General features: G+C 46.8%; 1 protein-coding gene across 3 annotated transcripts in view; it reads right to left on the bottom strand.

The window, feature by feature from the left end:
• LOC139048757 (oocyte zinc finger protein XlCOF6-like) overlaps positions 1 to 24765 on the bottom strand; it is a 101236-nt gene that overhangs the window by 56864 nt on the left and 19607 nt on the right. For all 3 annotated transcript variants that reach the window (XR_011507888.1, XM_070523339.1, XM_070523338.1), the window contains exon 3: positions 20648 to 20854. Coding sequence is in view for 2 of the 3 variants with exons in the window: in XM_070523339.1 (XP_070379440.1) it covers positions 20648 to 20854 (207 nt within the window). In the remaining variant the exon portion in view is untranslated. The remainder of the gene's footprint in view (positions 1 to 20647; positions 20855 to 24765) is intronic.

The following is a 24765-nucleotide window of genomic DNA, read 5'->3' as shown; positions in this document are numbered from 1 at the left end:
CGGAGCTTAGCCCCGCTCGCTCGGCGAACGAGTTGAGGAGGAAAAACATGGCTGGGGAGGAGGGTAACTTCTAATCGCTTGTAGCTCCATTGATACGTAACGCTTCACTTAAATTGTGGTGCGAATGTTCTACTTAAGCTGTACCCTACGCGCCTACAAAATTTGTCCGTAGCGTTTCAGGGGCCCTTTAACTCAACTAACTTGAGAAAATGTGATTACACGCTCTTGTACACGTTGCAAACTATCACACTTACACATTTTGGGGCACTAAATTTCCTATAATAAAATTATTACGAGCTGCAAATTCTGGCGGAATAAAACTTGTGCAGGAAACAAACATTTATTGTGGTTCCCTGACGCACTGTCAAAGAATGCAGTGACTTCAGCCGGCAGCATTGTAGGGTTACATTCACCAGCTTCCAAATAACTCTGAGGCTAATTTTTAAGCACTTTGAAACTTGTCAGTGGCATTGCCTCGGCAGCAAGGCGTGCTCAAGACATAAAGGTCACCGATTACGCCTCATGAAGTATTGGCAGACGACTTGCCATAGTAAGCAACTCGCTGGACTTTTCGCAAATTGCTTTGATTGCGCATGCATTGCATGACTTCAAGAGGTGTCAGTGGTGGGGCTCTCCAAATAGCAATGCCACGGGATCCCGTATTCCTGCTAGCAGTGACCACAATGATGGCATCATGCCTGCTTGTAAACATGAAAAAAATAATAAAAGGCGACTGGAAGCCGAAGGTACTGAGACTATGCTGAATTGAAGAGCCTTCCCACACGTGCAACTGGTGATAATGATGGTAAACAGGAGCCGCTTGCTTAGCTGGAACAAGTGTGCTGACACAAAGAGCGTACATGCTCAAAATTTAGAGCATATTTGTTGCCAGACCCAACCTTCCTAGCTTTTCTAGACATGTACTGTCTACGAATATTAAAGCAAAGGTAGTGCTGACGAATGATTTAGTTCTCTCCAATTGTCGGTCTCAAATAGGGGTTTCCAAAACCATTTTCAGGGTACATGAAGCCTGTGCACACAAGTTGAATTCAAGAGTACAGTAAGCAGTGAATCAGACCTTTCACAGGGTCATGCAAGGTGGTGCTTGCCAACCACGGTAATTAATGAAAGAGGAAGCCACATCATCACTGCTATTACACATACAGCACTTGGCACATAACAGAAAACCTTCCTCTCGGTAAAGTTGACAAAGTCCATGTTGACAGTCTGGTAACCCTAGCATCCTGCGTGATGCAGGCTAGTTATGACGGTACAAATGTTCGAGGGTACGAAGTCGGGGTCTGTGAAAGTAAGTGCCAAGGAAAGCTGCAATGCATATTGTGCGGCGAAATTCTTGCAGAAAGCTCCTTTTGACTGAACCAAGCTAGCCTGCCACCGGACAAAGCATCCATCCTATGAAAACAAGGACCTCGACTTCTTAAAGTACAAAATTTTGAAAAGTCGACCATTTTACTGTATATCTCATGATGATTCCCCGCCACCTTTTTTTGAGCGATATGAATTTTTGTGCCATTCCAAGATATTTGTACAGAGATTATACTATAAATATTTGCACTGCTGAAATGTATAGCAACTTTCTTAGATTTTATTTTTGTACTTGTTTACAGTTGCCAACCACCCGGCAAATCAGGCATTTCAAAAGAATGAATTCACCGAGAAAAAAATAGTCACTTTATTCACCAAGCTGCTTAAACAAGTCGTCAATATATTTCTCCGGGGTGGTGCATTGCAATATGAATAGATCAGCTTGCACATCAACAAAGGTGACATTCTCACTGTAAACAGCCGAAAGCACCATGCAGGCTCGCTTTAGATTAAAGTTAGTTGGGAGCACAGTCACTGGCTCTTCTCTGCGAGAGTCCAATTCATCTACTTACAGCACCTGACAAACTATCTTGTCGTTAGTAAGTACAACACAAAACTAGATGTCGTCAGCACTGGTGAACTGCTCCAGCGTCATTTCGATATGCAAATGCATATGCAGATACAGGGGACTCATCAGGCTTGCTAGGGTTGCAATCATTGCATGATGACAGCATTTCATGTTGGATCGTGACACCTGCATGGCTCCAGATTGTGTGCTCGGTCCCGGCCTCCATGCATCTAAAAGCATGGCAACTGGTGAGATCACTTCAATGTTGTGGCTCTTGCCACTGTCCATGCACATAGCACCATGTGACTAAGCCCACGTGACTGATGGGGCTGCTTGAGAGTACAGATAATCCGTTTGTCCATCGGCTGTAGGAGTGATCTTACGTTAGGCGGCAAGAGTTCCACTTGCATTGCTTTGAGGTCTTTAACATGGCCATGCACAACACAGTTGTCCATTATCATTAGTGCTCAGTGTCCTTGGCGATACACCTTCCTCTCAAGCTTGAGAATGCATTCTTTGAAAAGGTGTTCCGTTATCCACGCCCTCTTGTTGGCTTCGTAAAGCACTTGAGCACGCGCTCTCTTGAAACATCTCAGACTCTTTGATCTACTGATAACAAGCATTAGAAGCTTTTCAATTCCCAGAATGCTGCTGCCAATGATAACAGTGGGCCGTTCCTTGCTATGCTTGCCACCGTGGCAAGGGTACCCAGTGAATGCAGGGGTTTCTTCAGGTACCAAGTTATACAGTCAAACATCATTAATATGTGCCCGTTTAATGTGTAATTGTGGTTTAAACGTAGTTGCTAAGATTCCACCACCCAGCCCCTATTGAAACCCATGTATTGGCTCACCGCTCAAGCCGTAGTCGCTCAGTGCCCACCAAACGGTTAGTGTGTACTATTTTCTTTCTTGTTCTACATGCACATGCACAAAATCGGCAAAATCTCATGTGGGCAGACATTCGATTCTGTAGTTGCGACACCCGGACGACAGCCAACATTTGACATAGCCACCATGATGTATTTCCTGCTCATACAGCTGCTGCCGATTGCAGTGCAGAAAAGCATGGCCTTTTATATTGCCTTCCAGTGACGCGAAGCTGCCGGCAGGGGTTCAAATTCGCTGTCACCGTCGAACCCAATCTAATCCAATTCAAATAGCAAACGCACAGAAGCACATTTTTTTTATATGCATTTCTATGCTAACCCAAAGAGAAAAATGTCCCTCCGTCCATCCCGTAAGACGACCGCTTTCAAGAAAAAGCCCGTAGCAGCGAGCGACTGTACTGACTGTACCTTCACGCTGCCTGTCGCTTCAACGCAAATGAGGCAGCGAGAACACAGTGCTCACAAACCTCTCAGCACAAGCCGTACCCTGCCCCTTTCGCTGATCGCTTTCAAGATGTGGGCCCATGCGTCTCTCTTCAGCGCGCAGCGGTGGAAAGCAAGTGTGTGGAGCTATTGGCAGTCAACACTCTGTCCCCATTGATCGTCTTGAAGATAAGGTCCGTGCGGCCGTTTCATATACGCAGGCACCATGGCGCACATTTGCTCATGGTTCATAATGCTTTGACACAGATGGATAAGGTGCTAATGAACGATAATGGCTTATAATGATCGGAATGCCATTAGCGCATCGGGCTCCACTATCTGCAGTACATTGCTTGCATTATCAATGCACTTTGCGTCATTCGTATCATTGCAGCGTTGTCATTTGGACTGGCTAGATTAAGTTCCACAATGCTTTTAAACGTCTCCCAGAGAAATGTTCCTGTGTGAATTTCTTTTTCTTCATTCTGCCAGTGTGTTTGTGGTTGTGTTGTTGAATAATCTTTGCTGCCGCGTGTCGTGTTTATGTTAACAAGATGCTGACCTTGATGTTCTTACATCTGTGGACTTCTCAGATAGCGAAGTTGTTGTCGCTGTTGCACCACAGAATGCCTACGTCGCGCCGCGCTCATCTTCAAATGAAACTGATCTTGATGACCATTGTGGAAGTGGACGGCCCTTCATTATCTGATGCGGCGCGTGCTTTGAGCATCAAGTGAGCTTTTGCAGAGAAACGGGCCCTCGTGGACAAAGTCGCCCGCGGCCTTACTGAGTTGAAGATGTCACAGCAAGGCCATGATGGCGGCAAGTGAAGATCATCGATTTTTCGCTGCCTACCCACAAGTCACGCCTGACTAGTATGGTGTTTGAAGGTATTGTGATGTAGTTCTTTTCCGGCCGGTAAGTAGCTCCTAAACTGGCACTGGCAGTTACTTCGTAAATAATTTAGTGCGTACCTAAACATTGTTCCTGGCCGACGTTAATTAATTAGGTTTGACTGTAAAACAGCTCAGTTTTGTCCTAGTTAACTGTGTCCCTCGACCTGAACTGTTGATGCAATGACTGTAGTCTACTACAACGATAACTTTCAACAGCCCACTTGTCTACAGCGGCACTTTCATGACACACACTGAAGCTGGCCCAACCTTGCAATATTATACACACCATGGAGTTCCACAAGACGGTGTCTTGAGTCCGATGCTTTCCAACCTAGTACTCATTGGTCTCGTGGAACGACTTCCGAACACAGTTAAAATATCAATTAATGCCTTTGACACCTGCGTCTGGGCATCTGGTGTGACATGATCACAAGTACGCGCAAGGCTTCAAAAAGCTGCGACGTCAACATCAACGTACCTAAATCAACAAAGCCTCAAGATAATCTCAAGTAATCTTTTCAGCAAAGAACTCCTTAAACAAGATTTGCAATCTTGTCAATAGACCTAAACTGGCGTCCAAAGCTACATGCCGCGTCAAACACTCGGGGCAGCTTGCAGCATGCTCGGTGGGGGTGGTGGTCTACGTCATTCCACTTTCGTGCGGCAAAATGTACTTTGGGCACACGGGACACTGCCTTAACACCCGCCTTGAGAGCACCAAGGTGCGATCAGGAATGAAACATGTCCTAATTTGGCCGCACATTGTAGACTTTGCTCATGCAAACCCATGCTTGAACAAACAGAAATATTGCATAAAAATATGCCTCAAATTAACCACAACATTGTAGAAGCCTACTTCATGCATTTGAACTCAGGCGCATGCTTCAGCCAGACTTCTTTTTTTGAATGGCAAGATAGGCTAACACCCTTGTAAACGTCACTTTATACGTGTTTACATTTTCTTTATATTATAGTTCGTTGCTTGATATAATAAACCAGTTGTTAGTCTGCGCTCGTATTGTGTACTTCCTCTCATCCTTCGTCCGGGTTGCGCTGCCCACCCATAGGAACATGCTCAAGACCTTGCCAGAAAAGTGCGCATTGGTCGCGTTTAGCCACAAGCCAATGAGATCATACGATGTCTCTATCGACGATCAAAGCATACCTTGTCAGGACACACCGATTCTTAGGCGTAATCATTGATCATGACCTCTGCAGGAGTCCTCATGTGGTCTACCTAAAGAAGTGCCTGATGGATGTTTCTAATGTGCTGAAATTTCTTGGAGGAAAAGCCTGGGATACATCAGTACATGCAATGATGCAACTATACAGGACGCTCTTCCTTGGGTATTTGCGATACAGCTTTCCTGTGCTGACCAACGCCTGAAGAAGTCATATCCGTACACTCAAAAGTGTCCATGCCCAGGCACTTAGAGTGCGTCATGGATTGCCACAGTGCTCGTGAACAGCTGAAACAATTGAGATTGCACATGATTTCCCAGCCCAAGTATCATATAGTCATGGAAGCGCTCAGAGCACACGTAAGGCACCTTGCTCGAGCTCCTGCCTATCGTCTAGCCTCACTGCCAGAGGATCGACCACGTGCCTCCTATTGTGAAACAGTCCTGCCCTATCGTGCATACCTTCCACCAGGTTATACAGCTCCAGCAAGAGTTCTGTTTCCCCCATGGTGTTTGGCTTAAGCAAAAGTTCGACTAATAGTACCAGGGATATGAACAAAAGCCCAACTCTCGTTTCCAGCACTCAAGCAGCTTTGACTGCTCTTGTAGGACACATACAACAAGCATCGCCCTCTATATACTGACGCTTCAACCATGGTGAATGGGTCTGCAGGATCGGTGTGATCTTTCCTGCAATAACCTACACCACAAAGATTCGACTATCTCACCAGACTACATCGACTGCCGCGGAGCTTGCTGCTATTCGTTGTGCACTTTGTGTAATTTCTCATGAAGTACCCAAGAAATGGAGCGTGTTCAGCGACTCCAAGGGTGCTCTTCATTGTTTGGTTTCTGCCTTATGCCACGTACCTGCCACGTACCCCACGAAAACTAGTTTTTGAAATCAGACTGCTACTTCACCACCTCGTCGACCAAGGACGCGGCATCATGTTACAGTGGATTCCAAGCCACTGTGACATAATGGGCAATGAACATGTCGACGCAGCAGCACAATCTGCACATGGGAAGGGCTTGCAAAATTCTATTCCATTTTCAAGAACAGACGCTACAATGAAAATTTGTGTGCTTGCAAATGAAGCCATCAGATCTTTATGGAACACACCAAGCTTGAAGCACACATGTCTACACTGACTGGACCCATTCCTTCGGCTTCGACCTCCATCTGGACTCTCTCGACTTGAGACAGCAGTACTTTGCTGACTGTGGCTTGGTGTCGCTTACACAAGGTCTTTTGCCTTCCGAGTCGGTATGGACGAGAGTGCAGCTTGCAGTTACTGCAGTGGCAAGAAGACCATGGAACATGTACTTTGCCACTGTCCTCGATACAGCGCGCACCGGCTGTCACTAGCGACCGCGTTGGCACACCTTGATGACAGGCCACTTTCAGAAGTCAGTCTTGGGATGCCAACATGAACTGTCCTCGCACTGAAAGTCGGTCAAGGTTTTGTTGACCTCTTTACGTTGCAGTCGCCTATTAGAAAGACTATAATGATCCTATTCCATCCCTTTTCATTTTTTTTCACGCTTTTATTTTTGTCATGCTCTTCTTTCTATCTTTATTTCCCCTTTCCCTTACTCTAGTGCAGGGTAGCGAACTGGAGGTTTTAACTCTGGCTAACCTCCCTGCCTTTCACTCATTTGCATCTCTCTCTCTTCACCACACATTTTCTTAAAGCTTCAGTTGCCTCTCTTCGTAACATTTAGGACCAAGCCATAAGCAAATTTAAAACCTTCAATTTGCATCTGAAGCACCAGGCTTTCTGCCTTTTGATTTAGAACATCACCGGACACCAGCACTTGCGTGGCGATCATGGCTTTGAGCCACCTCAGAATAGCTTCCTCAAGTTTTCAAGTTCCTCAAGTTCCTTCCTCAAGTTCTGTTCTTGTACTCCTTCTGTCCCTCGTTCGCCCCACGGACCATTTGAAGCATTTTCTTGGTCAGTTGCACAGTCCACGTCCTAGTTTTCAAACTCCTTATGGGCCACGAAAACGTCCGAAAAATCGGCCAGTTGGAAAAAAATAAATGCATGTCATTTACTGCCCTTAAGGGCTCAAGCCGACACAGGCACATTCGAAAACACTCTGAAGGCCTGTCGGTACATGTATCAGGCATATCGGTGCTCGTGCTGTGACAGGAAATACAGGGTGTACATGTGTATAATCAAGGAATACATACTGTGTCCCGTGGCAATAGCCCCTTCCCACGCTTGTTACGCTTCACTGCAATACTTTTCTGTATGCTTCACCAAGCAACATTTCTGTATGGAGGCGAAGCTGACTTTCGGAAACCAGCATTACGCATCGCATCGTGCTTTCCAAGCTTCTAAGCCAATCACGAGGACCGCAAAGGCGGATTCAGTGCCATTGCTGAAAACAGCGAATTCTTTCAATAAAAAACATTGCACCCAACGACAAGAAGCTTCATGCGAACGTCGAAGCAGCTAGGCCTAGTGTTGCCACAGCGGTGGCTACGGCTGCCAGCGGATCTGCGTGCGAGAGCGCCGGTTCCAGGCGGCGAGGTAATCAAAATGGCAGCAGTGGTGGCTTTTTTTAATGCTGTTTCGGACCTGCGGTCATGGCAGAACGTCCAGAAAATCGGACAGCGAAGAGTTCTTGCGTACGAAATTTCAGACGTTCTGATACATTGACTCTATGGTGTACGTGGTGGTGGTGCCGCGAAGCCGTCCGAATTATCGGAAATCCGGAAAGTCGGTTGTTGACTGTACACTGGCAACTCCTCCAGCCGACGACAGGCCATCAAAGATGATTCATTACGATTCCTGTCTTGCTCAAGCCAGCTTTACTGCGAGTTTCGACGCTTTCAATAAAATTACAGCTAATTTTCCCTGATAAAGGGACAAATTCCCTGAGTTTTCCCTGAGTTTTTCCAGACTACTCAAAATCCCTGAAAATTCCCGATTTTCCCGGTTGGTAGACACCTTGATCCTGTATCGCACTGGTCGCTTAACCACTCTACCAGACTTGGTCATGGTCACTAAAGCAGAAGGTACTAAAGTTGAAGTCATAGCCCCTGATGCTAAAGGTAACGAAACTGTTAAGGCAGCGGGTAACTCCCTGTTTGTAGAAAGCAATTCGGATTAATCACTTTCATTTGGAAACTCGTAGCTGCCTTCTGCCTTCCTCTGTTCTGGCAAGTGGTTGAGCATTCGTCGGTTACGCCGCAGCGTACTCCCATCCTGGGTGTGTATTATGTAGGACTGCAGTGTCGCGGCTGTGGCTATCACCGTTGCTCTGGTCTTCATGTCCGTTACCCAAACAGAATCACCAGCTTTTAGTTTATTCGATTCCCGGGTTCTGTGGCGCCTGTTGTAGTACCATGCTTGTAGCTTCTTGTTGGCACTGTCTTTGGCCGCAAGATTAAGCAGCGGTAGCTGCACTGGACCACGCAGCTGTGGCGCCATTGGAACTCTTGCCCTAAGATGCCGGCCTATGAGGATTTCAGCTGGACTAGGGCCAAGAATGCCTGGGGTTGCCCTGTAGGCAAGCAGAGCCAGGTACGGATCCTTAGATTTAAGGATCAGGCACTTAATTGTTTGCACCATATGTTCAATTTCCCCATTAGCCTGAGGGTACCTAGGGCTAGTAGTGACGTGACCAAAGCCATAATCGTGTGCAAACTTATCAAACTCTGTACAAGAAAATTGTGGTCTATTGTCTGTCACTACATTCTCCAGGGTGCCATGACGTGCAAAAATGCTTTTTAGTCTTCCTATCACCGCACTATTCTTTGTTGAGGGAAGGAGGGCTACTTACAGATACCATGACAGGTAGTCGACTACGACAAGATAATGACAGTTGTTAATAAATCACAAGTCGACCCCAACACGTTCCCACGTCAAACTTGGCGTTGGGGTTGAGATCAACGGCTCGGAGTTCTGGGTGACAAAGCGCTCACAAGTAACACATTCTTTCACTTACCAAGCAAGTTGTTCGCCGAGGCCTGGCCACCAGACCAATTCTTTTGCCAAAGCTCTAGTTGTTGAGATGCCCTGATGTCCATCATGTAGTTTCTTTAGTACTTCCTTTCTTAGGCACTGAGGTACCACCAATCTGGTCCCTTTTAGCAGCATGCCATTGCATTCGGCAATTAGCGTTCGTTCCTGCCAGTACGGAACTAAGTAGCAAGGAAGCTTTGGCTTTATCGGCCAGCTTTGGCGACACATTAAGCAAGGCTTGACAAACGATGTCAGTCTTTTGCACATCACGTATTCTGTTAACAAAATTGGCACCAATTTGAAGCCCTTGCACACATGTTTTGACATACGACACTTCGAGACGGTCAGTTCACCACCTAGTTTATCTGCTTTCGTCAGTGCTCTTGAAAGGGCATCCGCTGTTATCAAGCTTTTACCAGGAACATACACAATATTAAAGTGATACCGCATCAGCCGCATTCTGAAGCACTGAACCCTTGGTGGCAACACATTATTAGGTGAAACATCAACGAAACGAGAGGTTTGTGGTCTGTTTCAAGCATCACCTCGATACTTCTTGTGTATTCGTCGAATCTTTCGGCAGCCCACGTTAACGCTAGTGCCTCGTTTTCCACTTGTGCATAGTGCTGCTCAGTTTTGGTCAGTGACCTTGAAGCAAACACTATCAGCCGGCGCTCGCCATTGCGTATTGTTTCTGGAGAAGGACGGCACCGAGACCACAAGACGAGGCGTCCGCCGAAAGAATCGTGGGAAGGCGTGGATCGTACATAGCCATGCACTTTGCTGAGCAGATATGAGATTTCAAGCTTTCAAAAGCCGTGTTCTGAGCAGGGCCCCAAGCCCAGTCGGTCTCTTTCTGCAAAAGCTCCCGTAGCGGGGCAGTTATTTGCGCCAAGTTTGGCAAAAAACTACCTAGGTGGTTGGCCATGCCCAGAACACTGCATAATTGCGATATATCAGTGGGTGCTTACAGCTCTTTAGTGGCTCTGAGTTTGGTCGGATCCGGCTGTACGCCTTCCTCGCTGAGTAAGTGGCCCAGAAAGCTTATGCTTCGAACACCGAACACACACTTTGCTTTGTTTAGGGTAACGTTAGACTGGGCCAGCTTAGCTATGATGTTCGATAGTCTAGAGTGATGTTGCGCTTTGCTGTTGCCAAATATGAGAATATTGTCTATCAGGTTAACGACGCCAGGAAGGCTTGTAAGGATTTCAGACATTCTTCTTTGAAAATACTCTGGAGCTGATGTAATCCTGAACGGCAACCTAGTGAAACAGTACGGCCCAAATGTAATGAACGTGGTTAGCTCTTCTGAGGCCTTGCTGAGTCGCACCTAATGGAAGCCGGAATTCCTGTCCAATTTAACCATTTAACCATAGGCAATGTGTATCTTATTCTTAAGACAAGCTTGTTCAATTGCGCAAGGTCTACACAGATCCTTACATCTCCCGAGTGCTTTTGTACAGGCAGAATGCCGGCATACCACTCTGTTGGCTCTTCGACTTTATGAATGACACCCATTTGGTGGGCTCGGTGGCTGTGCCACAACACGGTTGCATAATCCACTTGTCTTCGCCATGCAGGTGCACTCCCTCTCGATCATCTGCGTCATGCTCCCTGCTGTCTTTTGTGCTACCTGGGCGACCGCGATTGAGCGTGCGCCATTGTGCGGCGCGGGTGACAGAAGGACATTGTGGGCAGCAACTCCCAACTTGCCGAGTCAAGTCAACTTGACACTCAGCGCAGACTGGGAGGCCCCATCGTCAGCAACAACACTCACCGTGCCGACTATAAAGGAGCAGCGACCGTCCACCGCACCCTGTGGGCTCGGTGGCTGTGCCACAACACGGTTGCATAATCCACTTGTCTTCGCCATGCAGGTGCACTCGCCCTCGATCATCTGCGTCATGCTCCCTGCTGTCTTTTGCGCTACCCGGGCGACCGCGATTGAGCATGCGCTGTTGTGCGGCGCGGCTGACGGAAGGACATTGTGCGCAGCAACTCCCAACTTGCCGACTCAAGTCAACTTGACACTCAGCGCAGACTGGGAGGCCCCATCGTCAGCAACAACACTCACCGTGCCGACTATAAAGGAGCAGCGGCCATCCACCGCACCGTGGGCTTGGTGGCTGTGCCACAACACGGTGGCATAATCCACTTGTCTTTGCCATGCAGGTTGGTAACCATCAAACTCTATTCACAAAAAAAACCAGAACCTACATTTTGGTACAGCTTCCGAGCCTCCAGTGTTGCCTTGCTACCTGTATCGAGTGCTTTGACGTTGTTCGGTCCCTATTACTGATGTGCGGTGACATTGAGAGCAACCCCGGCCCCGACAAGCTAGACATAATCCTTGGCGAACTAAAAAAGATGTCCTTTGGCCAGACAGAATTGGTTAAGGAAGTGCAAGAGCTTAAGGGCCAACTGCTGTCAATTGACCAGAAAATGACTAATCTAACTACGCGTCTCAGCGCCTTAGAAACTCACTGTGAAAGTCCATCTACACTCCGCAGTGATCTGGAGGGGATTCAGGCACTTCAGCTGCAACGTCTCGTTTAGTTGGCGAGCTTGAAGCTCGTCTAGATGACGCAGAGAATCGCTCTCGGCGCAATAACCTACTTTTCTATGGTTTACCCGATACCAACCCCACTGAAACGTATTCGCTTACAGAAGACTTGATCATTCGCCACTGCTCTGACCACCTGGACACCCAGTTGAGCCCTAACGACATTGAACGCACCCATTGCCTCGGACGAAACTCTAAGGACAGCAAACGCCCAATTATCGTTAAGTTTACATCCTTTAAAACTAAAGAATCAATTCTTTCTAAAGGTTCAAAATTCAAAGGTACAGACTACAGCGTAGGTGAAGACTTTTCGCGCCGTGTTCAAAACTGTCGGAAACATCTTGTCACTTTTGCCAGAGCGAATTCCATGCCTTTTTCCCTGAGATATAAAATTTTGCATATTGGGCCCAAACGTTACGTTTTTGATGAACTTTCAGAATCTGTAAAAGAAATATCTTAACAATCAACTCATCCTTGCCGGTCATCGAGCTATCCCCCACCTACGCCATGTGCCAACGTTTCACTATCAGTAATCTTTACTAACATTCGCAGCTTCCTGCTAAAATGCGATATCGTATCGAACCTTGTAACTTCGTCAGGCAGCAATCTACTTATATTAACCAAAACGTGGCCGAACAACGATATCACTGACTCAGAAATTCTGTTTGACCTGCCAAACATTAATCTTTTTTGCGCTGATCGTAAGTATTCTCATGGGGGAGGAGTCCTAATTGAAGTCAGCAAACAATTGTCTTGTTCTGCCATTAATGTCACGTCAGACTTAGAAATGTAGTGGATTATGTGCCACCCCTCACCTCTGACATTATTAATTGGTGCGTGTTATAGGCCACCTCGCAAAAGTCCCAAAGTTTCACAATGTTCTAAATTATCTAGTATCAAAGCACCCTAAAGCACACATCATACTATTTGGGGACTTCAATTACCCCAATATCGACTGGAGTAACCAACCTCAGCCCATAGTTAGTCAAGAAGAGACGAATGACTTCATTGACGTTTGCCTTAATTTTAACTTGACCCAAGTTGTATCCGAACCGACACGCGTCACAGGGGAAGCAGCGAACACTCTGGATCTCATACTGACCACTCATCCAGACAGTCTTAATTTTATTACAGGCCTCCGAGAAATCAGCGACCATAAAGAAATCCATGCCAACTTTAACTTCTCACCCGAATTAAAACAAACTTCCCAGAAAACTATTAGGCTCTACGATAAGGGAAACAACGAAGCAATCAAATCTGAAATAACGAACTTTCTATCGGTCTTTGAAATTTCCTATCTTTCCAGAAGCATAAATAAGAACTGGACCCTTTTCAAACATAAAATTATCGAACTAACAAATAAATACATTCCGTCATGCAGTTTACGAAAGAGTAATCAGAAACCCTGGTTCACAGACACAGAAAAGGCTCGAAAACAAGAAAAAACGCGCATTTCGTACAGCTAAACATCACGCAAACCCCCACGCATGGGAAAAATATTATGAAGCTGAGAACGCATACTTGGCCGAGATTGGAAGTGCTAAGCGCTCATTTTACGAAGTAGTACTGCCAAAAATGATAGTTGATAACCGCAAGAAATTCTGGAAGGTGATAAACCCGAAGGAAGCTCGCGCTATCACCCTCACTAACAATACTGGTGAAATCATGGCTGATGCCGACTGTGCAGACATCTTTAACACTGCATTTTCATCTGTTTTTACCGACGAATCCGAAGCACCATGTTTTACATTACCACTTATTATTACTACAGCCATGGACGCCATAACTTTCAGCAGTAGTGGAATTTCGTGCATAATAGATAAAATAAAAAATTCATCTGCCGCCGGCATAGATGACATCAATCCAAAAATTTTGAAAAACGCTAACCCGGCCTGTTCCAGTATTTTCTGTTTATTGTTTTCACAATCACTCTCCAAAGGAACCATTCCAGACAACTGGAAAGTGGGGAAGGTCGTTCCCGTGCACAAAACAGGTAATACTGATTCACCTCTTAATTATCGGCCCATTTCATTAACAAGTATTCCCTGCAAAATCATGGAACACGTCATTTACTCCCAAATCACGCAATTCTTAGATTCCAATAACTTCTTTCATCCGTCACAGCATGGTTTTCGTAGGGGTTTTCATGCGAGACTCAACTAGCCATTTTTCTTCATGACATTCATGGCAACCTTGATATTATTCTACAAACTGACGCCATCTTCTTAGACTTCGCTAAGGCGTTTGATAAAGTACCTCACCAACGCTTGCTTCTTAAACTTTCCCAGTAAAACCTACATCCAAACACAATCGCGTGGATTAACGAATTCCTCACGCATCGCTCTCAGTCTGACTTCATTAATAACCAATCCTCCAACCCGCTCGCAGTCACCTCTGGCGTCCTGCAGGGTTCCGTCCTCGGTCCCTTGTTATTCCTAATTTACATTAACGACTTACCCCAGCGCGTATCTTGTCATATCCGCTTGTTCGCTGATGATTGCGTTATTTATCGTTCGGTAACTAACCCTTCTGACCAAGAATCCCTTCAGGCAAACCTAAACCTCGTGCTAAACTGGTGTTCGCAGTGGATGATGACACTCAACCCTAACAAATGTAAGTACATGTCTTTTCACCGCCGTCACAACCCTTTTGTTTTTGAATATACTGTTTCTAACTCCCCTGTTGACCTCGTCCAGTCTTACAAATACTTAGGTATCACCATTACTGATGACTTGTCTTGGCGACTGCACGAAACTAACCTAATATAATCAGCTAATAAAACATTAGGTTTCATAAAACGTCACCTGAGGGAAGCCCCTCAACACGTCAGACTACAAGCATATATCTCACTTATCAGAACTAAACTGGAATATGCATCGCCCATCTGGAACCCTCATCAAGCATATTTAACAAATGCCATCGAAGCTGTACAAAACCGAGATACCAGATTTATTCACTCTTCATACTCATACGACGTTAGCATATCATCTCTAAAATTACAATCAGGTTTGTGTGATCTTTCTGATCGCCGTCGCATTGCCAGCCTTGTTTTGTATCACAAGTTTTTTTATTCGCCCCTAAGACAAGAACCATAGATCTGCGCACCCCCACCACACAGATCCCATTGCATCGGTCACCTTCTTGAAGTTTGGCGTCCACGAGCCCGTACTACTTACTACCTTCATGAACTCATTTTTTTCCTGAACAGCAACTGACTGGAACGGCCTTGCCCACCATGTCACAGCCATAACCTGTCCATCTACATTTTCGACTTCTGTGAACGCCTGTATCTTGTAAACCCCACTCCTTATGTAACACTTCAAAAGGGGGTCCTTAAGGAAAATAAAGTGATGTGATGTGATGTTCCATCTTCGCGAGTTCTCGTTTTACAGGCTCCTGAAGCGGTATTGGAATCCTGCGTAGTGCGCTTATTGCAAATAGAGCAGCATCCGGTTTAAGCCTTATTGTATACTCCCCAGGCATGGTGCCTAAGTTGTTGAAAACCTGAGGGCACAAAACTTCGTAGTTAGGTTCCTTGTGAGCCACAGAGTCAACGAACTTGATGACGCCCAACAGTTCGAGAGCCGGCAAACCTAGCAATACATGGCGCAGAGGACTGACCACATAACACATTTGGCGAGAAGTTTGTCCCCTCCAAAATATATCAGCCTGAAACCTGCCCAGATTAAGCGATCACCGCTAGCGCCAGTCAAGACCTCCTCGGCCTTTTCCAAACTCGTGGGAAGTCCCGGAAACGATGCTGGAATTACGGACACTTCTGCGCCTGAGTTGACCTTTGTGAAAACAGGCACGGAGTAATACCTGAAAGTAACGCATGAACCTCGCCAGTGCCCTTTTGTACCGACGACACTTGTACCTTTCGCTGGTAGCCTGGAGAAGTCCCTTTGAGGCACACCTTGCCGAAGTGTCCTTTAAGCCACAGTTGAAGCAGCTTTGGTCCCTCGCTGGGCAGGTTGTCCTTGGGTGCAAGTTGCCTTCGCAGAAGATGCATGGTCCCTTGGAACGAGCTAATGTTGGCCTGGTTTCCTTGCTGCGTTGTGGTTTGCTGCGGTAGCCCAGTGCGTCGACATTGACGTCCTCACATGGCTTGCACAGTGTGTATTCGTGGACTTTGTTGCAGTTTCAAAGTTCTTGTTGCTGCTGCTGAACGGTCTGTTTTAGGCAGGCCCTCGCCAGAGCTGTTGCGAGAGGCAGCTGGGGATCCATCTGGAGCGACTCGAAGAAAAAGTTTTTCATCCCACAAGCCCAAGACTAACCGGTCCCTGATGAGGTGCCGCTTGAATTCTCCGAAGTCGATTTTGCCCGCCAAGACGTGTAGAGCAGTCATAAACTGGTCAATTGACTCGCCAGGCATCTGGTGCTGCTTGTGAAAGCAAGCGCTCTCATAGACAATGTTGCCCTCCTTGCTGAAGTAATCGTCGAACTTCTTTTTGACAAGCTCAAATTTCTTCGAATCTTCTGCAGAAAAATTGAAGGTGGTGGAGATGTCCCTTGCTTGTCGACCCATGGTATAAGGCAGAGTGCGTACTTGTGCCTCTTACGGGCAATCATGCAGGCCCGACGCATAGCGATATTCGTCGAAGTGCAGTATCCATGTCAGCCACTCTGAGGTATTGACGAAGTACAGCGGTGGCGGCTGCTGAAGGCCTGGCGGCGATGCAGTGGCCATTGCAGCCTCCTTTTCTGATGACGTCACGACGCTCTTTCTACAATCACTTTCAAAAGTGCGTGGATCGCATCACTTCTGACACCATGTCGTAACGGCGCCCGCAGCTATCAGTGCGTGATCGACGAAAGACCGGAGACGACTGTAGTCCAACCCGCTGGCAATCGGAAAAAGCCCCATCTTTATTTCCACAGCAGTTTAAGTAGAACCGGCATGATGTCAGCGACACGTGGTTCCATACATGCGTCAGGCACAATGACTCGGCGCGTCATGCGGCAGCGTGCTTTCAGCCGCAGGGAAATACATTCCAGCACATATGTGGTGGTCTGTAATGATCGAAAACATACGGCCGTACAAATATGGCCGGAACATGGCAAAAGCCCAAACTAAAGCCAAGCACTCCCGCTCGGTGATGGAGTCATTTCTCTTGGCGGGTGACAGCAGGCAGCTGGCGTAAGTTATTATGCACTCAGTACCGTTCTGTTGTTGGGCGAGAACAGCGCCGATGCCATGGCCACTTGCGCCAGTGTGAACTTGGACTGCGGCCGGCGCAGATGGATTAAAGTGAGCAAGTATGGGAGGGGTAGTCAAAAATCCGATGAAAGCGGCGAACGCATGAGCCTGCTCCGGGCCCTATTACAATGGCGTGTTCTCTAGAAAATCTGTCAAGGGCCGAGCAACGTCGGCGAAGTTTGAAGTTTTTGACGATACGGCGAAAGAAAGAACACAGGCCAACAAAGCAGCACACGTCAGAAGCAGAATGTGGCACAGGAAAACCGCATACAGCGCGAACGTTTTCCGGACCTGGTTGGACACCGGATGCATCAACGAGGTGTCCCAACACAGTAATCTGATGGCGCCTGAATTGTCAATTTGTGGAGTTCAGTTGGAGGCTGGCTTTTCAGGGGACCCCAAGACTAGCAGTGAGTCGGGTAAGGTGGCTGCCGAACATGGGTGAAAAAACAATAACGTCGTCAAGGTAACAGAGACAAGTGGTGTATTTGTGGGCTTGCAGAAGGGAGTCCATCATACGTCCAAATGTCGCAGGAGCATTGCATAGGACAAAGGGCATGACTTTAAACTAATATAAGCCACCTGGCATGATGAAGGCTGTCTTCTCGTGATCCATTTCATCAACTGAATTCTGCCAGTAGCCGAATCGAAGATTGATGGACGAGAAGTATTTAGCTCCGTGCAAGCAGTCCCAAGGCATCACCGATGCATGCAAGTGGGTAGTTGTCTTTTCGCCTGATCTTGTTTAAGTGGCGATAATCGACATAAGGACCTCAGGTACCATCTTTCTTTTTCACAAGGACGACAGGCGAAGCCCTACGACTGGCTGATGGCTCGATGACCCCTTTGCGAAGCATTTTGTCCACTTCTGATTGGATGACTCAACGTTCAGCAAGTGATACATGGTAGGGAAGCATGCGATACACGATAGGGACACCGACGAATAGGATTCATGTCTCCAGTGTTTATATGGTGCTGAACAACAGATGTTTGGCCTAAAGGCCTGTCGCTAAAATCAAAGATGTCACTGTACGATGCAAGCAGGAGACGTATGTCCGTCGCCTGTGCAGAGGTGAGGTCAGGTGCAATAATGTTCGCGAAGTCATCCGTTAAGAAACCAGAGCTGTGAACTGCAATTAGCGCTAATAAACCACTTTCGGCATTCAGACTCTCAATGTCAAATTCAGAAAACGTAAAACACTGGCCAAGAACATGCCAACCGGAATCACTAGAGGGCCCAAGCTGAAATTCAGAAGCGGTAGAACGATGTCGTTATTAGCAACCGTGACCACAATATCCGGAACAGCAACGTTCCGGTTCCAAAGCACATTGATGATGGGGCGAAGCACATAGTCACCATCAGGAACCTGTAGCTGGGCGGACAAAGTGATGTAAGTAGCTGCCTCGGGTGACAGACACACACCGTGAAACGAGCACAAATGCGGTGGGGCGATGCTCGGAGCGTTGGCGAGTTGAGGCAGTTCTAACTGAAGAACGCCAGTCACGCAGTTGATGAGAGCAGAATGAATTAGTAAAAAGTCCAATCCAAGGATAACATCGTGAGGGCAGTTGCCGATCACTGCAAAGAGAACAGAAGTAGACCGGCCGGCTACACTTAAACGCGTAGTACACATTCCAAGAGCAACCTGTTTTGATGCTTTGCTGCCGTCGGCCATACAAAGCACTCGGGTAGCTGCTGGGGTGATGACCTTTTTTAAATGTCTACGTAGGCTAGCACTCATCACAGATATGTGGGCTCCAGTGTTGACGAGTGCTTGGACAGGTATGCCGTCTATTTTAGCCTCAATCACACTTCGCCTTGCGGGCACAGATAGAGGATTTGCTACAGTAGTTGGCAATGCAGCACCCCCTCCGAGGGCTGCATGTCCTAGTTTTCTGAGAGGGTGCGGCCAAAAGCCACAGGGGACGAAAAGCGACGTGGCTGTGGCGAACGGGAAGATGTGCGACGTCTTTGCTGTGAACGAGACTGGTGTCCACGCAGCGATGGTGAGCGGCTGTACCATGTGTTTCTAGCAGAGTTGTCGGCGCTGTTAGACTCAGCAGTGGGCGAAACATTGCGGACATTTCTATCAAAACAGCTCAGGTTGGTTGGTGTGCGAGGTGTTGAGGGCCACGAGTTGCGACAACATCAGGCGACATGACCAATGTGGCGACAGGTGAGACATATCGGCTGGTGATCTGAAGTTCTCCACTCAGTCAGGTTGTGATAACAAGGAGAGAAGCGTCGGGGTAGAGCGAAAATAGTAGAAGGACGTTTGTTGCCTCTGAGATTGACGACAGCACACACAGAATGTAAACCAATGTTTTCAAGTTCCTGGGAAACGATGGCTTGTACGAGGGGTACTGAAAATGTGGTAGCATCAGGGCTACGCGAACAGAAAGCTGTGGGCGTCATCGTATTCAGTTCATGTCTAACAATTCGCACCACGTCCTCTGATGGCGACGCATGCTGCTGTGCGGGTTGATTTCACACATCGACGTTGGGGCAGTATTTGGAAGCCAGGCAAATGGTTGCAAGACGCGTCGGCTTTTGGCCTGCTTGAATTGTCGGCACTCTTTGATGATAGCATCAACTGTAAAGCAGCTTTTGCACATGAGCAGATTAAATGCATCATCAGCAATGCCCTTGAGCACGTGCCCAACCTTCTCAGCTTCTGTCATGTCGTGATCAGCTTTACGAACAAGTGCGAGCGTGTCCTGGATGTACGAGACATAGGACTCCGTGTGGGATTGGGCACGGGAAGCCAGTTCCTGCTTTGCGGCAATTTTACAGCTGGCTGGTTTGCCAAACAACTCTGTCAATTTCTCTTTGCATTGGTCCCAGCTGGTTAGCTCCTCATCGTGGTTTTCGTACCACACCTTTGTCATGCCTCTTAGGTAGGACAACAGGTTAGCTAGCATAAACGTAGGGTCCCATCTGTTGATTGCACTCACGTGTTTGTACATGGCCACCCACTCTTCAACGTGCCATCAGTCCTGCAGAAAGTTCCAGGATCCTTGGGTTGAACAACGGCAACCGAAGGCGACAGTGACGTAGCATGCGATGGTGACGTAGGAGGCGGCAACGACGTTGATCCCGAGTGCTCACCGTCGTTCCTGGTGCGGATGGTGATGCGACATCCACTGCGCAGCTCCGTTTCCAGCCATGGTACCGTACCCGCACCACTCACCAATTGTTACGTGGATGTTGGGAGTTTAGAAGATTGTATTTACAATATATATACAAAATGAGCCCGATTAGATAAGATGGCTGACTACGAACAACACACAGCAGCCAGCATCCCACGATCTTCTTCTGCTCTTCTTTCATCCTTCCGTAACACTATCGAAAAGCAATGTAAGGGCTACTACAGACATCAGGGTAAGAGAGCTCTGCATTATGATATACTACCTAAGGTGCTTCAATGTGCTCAAGAGAGCAGCAGTTTTGCATTTTGCCCCAATCAGTATGCAGACAAGCATCACAAACCTGCTCATTTGTCCTCGGCAGACGAATGTCATATACACTTGAGCAGGTCGTGCCAAGCTAGGCAGACTTTGCCATTTACCAAAAACTCGTACAATCAAGCAAATGTAAGAGAATTTCCGGTCACTGCTCACCTGAGCTGGAGCTCCACTGTTCCACAGCCTCCGTAGTCTGCACGCTCGTCGACACGTTCCATGCTTTAAAGCAGCATCCAACAGACTTGTCAGCCAAAGGCAAGCTGTACTGCATGCCAACCTCGACCTGACCGAAGACCTTGGAAGGGGCGTGGCATGCTGTTTTGGCATTCATACTTTCAGCTAGACTCATCGCATTGGTGAGGCCTGCAGAAAATAATTGGGATGATTGCAGTCCTGTCAGAGCATCAAGAACAAGAGGCAAATACAATAACAGAATGCAGGGGCACTTTACGATGCATAGCCATGGAAGCAAAAAATAACCCTTTCAGTTAATTCCATTGGTACTCATTTTGTAACCCTACTAGACTGTCAGCTACTTGCCCTACCCATTACACTGCTTTCTAAAATTCATTTTTTCTGCAACACCAATTTCATAAAGTTAGGGATAACTCTGTATGTATGTATGTATGTATGTATGTATGTATGTATGTATGTATGTATGTATGTATGTATGTATGTATGTATGCATGTATGTATCTATGTATGTATGTATGTACGTACGTACATATGTACGTATGTATATATGACTGCATGATTGCATGTATGTATGTTCGCACCTAAACTCTTTCCTGTCAACTTCCTGTCAGCATGTGGCTGCTGTGCTGAGGGAACTGGGTTCAAAATCAACTGTCAGCCCAACTTTGGTTACTGAGCAAGTAACATTGTCTATGTGCTGCTCTTCAACAAATCTTTTTGACGTTAAATTGGGTAACCGGGTTATGTGCCACTTATCAATGACCCTAAGCAGCCTCTCCCACTGACCTCCAATTGCCCTTATCTTGTCATCTACTTTTTCCCTGACTGTGTCTACGTTGGCTAGCCTGTTTCCTCTTAACTTATTAGATCTTTCTCTCTTCAAATTAAGAACAATCTTAGAGCTCTCTAACCCATGATCACTGCCATTTACCCTACCTAATACCTCCACATCCTGCACCATTCTGGGGTCGGCACAGAATATGAAATCTATCTTCTTTCTTGTTTCCCCATTAGGACTTTTCCAGGCCCACTTCCTGTTATTCCTTTTAAAGGAGAAAGTATTCATAATTTGAAGGCGATTCATTTCCATGAACTTTGCCAATATCTCTCGTCTACTATTTCTACCGTAACAGTGCATGGCAAAGTCCAAATAGTTGGGCAGGCCCAGAAAATCGGGTGTCCAAAAAAATCAGTTGGCAAATGTATCATTAATAAGCTGCAAAAAAGAACCTACAGTTAAGCCTCAATATAATGAAGTAGGTAAAGTCAGCAATTTGCTTCGTTATATCGAAATTTCATAGTATTGAACTTCGACTTTTTATGCAAATAAGTACAGTCGGCGGTCTATTATTTTTCTTACACGGAAAGTGGACGCAAAATTTTACTAATTATCGGATAATCGAAAACAGCAAATCTGAATGAGAAAACAGTTCATTTTGAGGAATTTGGGAGTTGGCGACGAATGACACAGTTTCATGCCACGTTGACGATATCTTCACATGATGTCTTCACACCGGCGGTACGAATTAAGCGAAGCCAGCCATACTTAATTGTGCACTGCATTCTCTCGGCTGAGAGTGTCGCCCGCACTGGGACAACGCTATCATAAAAAGTGCTGGCAGCAGTGAGCGAAGGCTTCGTCTGCCTCTTGCTTTAACGAGTCACCAAAACTTGAGATTTTGCAAGCTTCAATACTAAACACACTGAAAGACAGCTGACATAATGCCACATAATTTCGGCACACCCACTGTTCGCACACGCAGCAAATTACCTCTGAAGCAGGGTGTGCGGCTGCGTATGCACTCAGCCGCACTTACAGTCATGCGCAGCCACGGCTGAGACGTGCGCCAGCAATCGCGAAGGGCCAGCTTACCGCTCCCCTCCCCACCCCTCGCGCATGCTTGATCAAGTTACCACGAGCTAGCTCCCCTCCCTCCCTCTTTCCCTTTGCTCGTGCGGAAAGGCGCCACTCATGAGCCACAATCTTTCTTGCCTTTCCCTTGTACGCTTTCACTTGCACTTAAAGCACAAAGTGCGCGGAGTGCGATAGGATCTTATCGCACTTGACTTTATACAGAGCATAATGCGGCTACACTTCAGCAGTTGCTCTTGTCATGCCTGGCACGATTTGAGAAGTCTGTTTGGAAGCAGCCATTTGTAATTCAATCATTTGACTATCTGTGTCCACGGAAGCTTCCATTGATCAGAGTTTTAGATTTGGGAGACTCATGTGTTGGAGCCCCCAGAGCTAGGAGGCCCCAACACATGTAACGCAACTAGGTTGTGGCCTTGGTCAGGTGTCGCAAGATACCTTTGGTACAATCTTCCTGTGTTTGCCATGTGTACTGTGAAACAAAATAAAGTTTTCTTGCTTGTAGGTGTCAAAAAATGGTGACAGCATCATTGTTTTTGTCGTTACTGTGGCGAACATGCCAACTTTGCGAGCACATGTTAATACTGCTCGGAGAGCAAAAATAACACGTCAGGGGTTGATTTTATAACTGCATATGGAAACAATGCGATAAAAATAGATGGATTCATACAGTATGATTGTGGCAGTGCATTCTGTGAATCGGAAGCGAAACACGGAAACAGTGCAACTGCCGATTTTCACTGGAAGCTTTGTTGTGGTATGGCTACCCTATGGACAGTGAACTTGAAGACATCGTGGTGGTATTTTTTTGTGGGCACCATGCATGAGTTCTCCAGATGACAGCAGATTCAATTGCAAAGGCAATTGAACCGCTCACTAGTGTCTCATTTCTTAAAGGGAAAAGGGTAGACTTTTTCCACCACCTCTGCTGGGACGAAGTAGCAATACAGAAGAGGTGCTATCAGCCACTAAAGTCTGGAAGCAGTGCACAAAACACTTGAAGCTGCTACTGAAGAGAGAACCAAAGTGAGCGTATGGCCAGCAGACACCTACAAGTCATCTGAAGTGATTCCTGGCATGCTCCTCAGGTGCCCACAGTGCATGCTGATCACTGCCTGATGACAATGTTGCACATGCCTAGCCCTGCTTAGTCGTCACAGACGATGTGCTGTGCGATGTCGTGAGTCAATGCTGTCGCAGAACAAGACTCTCAACAGTTCCCGTGCAGTTTTTGCCTCTCTCAATGAATGAACATATTGATAAAACAAAGTTTGTTTTGTACTTTTGTACATTCCAAACTGACCCGCAATCATATGCTTACACTTATCACTGATTTAGGCAGAACTATGAGACTTACTGGGTGTAACGCTATTGTTATGGGGATGCTGGGAGTATAGAAGATTGTATTTACAATATATATACAAAATGAGTTAGATTAGATAAAATGGCTGACCACCAACAACACGTAGCAGCCAGCGTCCCGCGATCTTCTTCTTCCTTTCTTCTTTCATCCTTCCGTAACAGCACCCCCGTGTGGTGAAGCGTCACCTCGACGCATGGTAGGCGAAGAATTGCGAGCAAAGTATGGCTTCAGCTATGAAATGTGGATGACTTCAACAGGCGTCGGAATTGAGGATGCATCAAACTGTAGCAGCACAATCTCGTAATTTACATCATTAACTTGATGTAGGATTTCATAAGACCCTGTGTAGCGAGAGAGAAGCTGATGAGAGAGGCGAATCTGACGACATGGTGACCAAAGGAGCACCCAAGCATCTGGCGCGAACTTAGCATCACAATGGCACTGGTCACAATACTCTTCTTGTATATGCTGCGAGGCTAATAAACGAGATCGGGCAACCTGACGTGTCATGTGAGCGCGATCGATGACTTCACGAGCGTACTCGGTTGCAACATGTGGCACAAAAGGGAGGACGGTGTCAAACGGCAATGTGGGGTCATTGAAAACGTACATCGACAGCATCTCTGTGAGTGTTCGGTTGAGACGTTCTGTAAGATTGTTTGTTTGAGGGTGACAGGTGGTGGACAGCTTGTGCTCAGTAGCACAAGAGTAGAAGAGGCCGTCGACAACTCGAGACAAGAATAAGCAGCTGCAGTCTGTAAGTTAACTGCCGAGGTGCACCGTGGTAGAGAATGACATCGTGGAGGAGAAAATCGGCGACGTCAGTTGCGCAACTAGTCGGCG

This window comes from Dermacentor albipictus, chromosome 8 (genome assembly GCF_038994185.2).
Source record: "Dermacentor albipictus isolate Rhodes 1998 colony chromosome 8, USDA_Dalb.pri_finalv2, whole genome shotgun sequence".
NCBI lineage: Eukaryota > Metazoa > Arthropoda > Arachnida > Ixodida > Ixodidae > Dermacentor > Dermacentor albipictus.
Note: the sequence above shows the minus strand (reverse complement) of the source record. Positions and strands in the feature narration are given on the sequence as shown.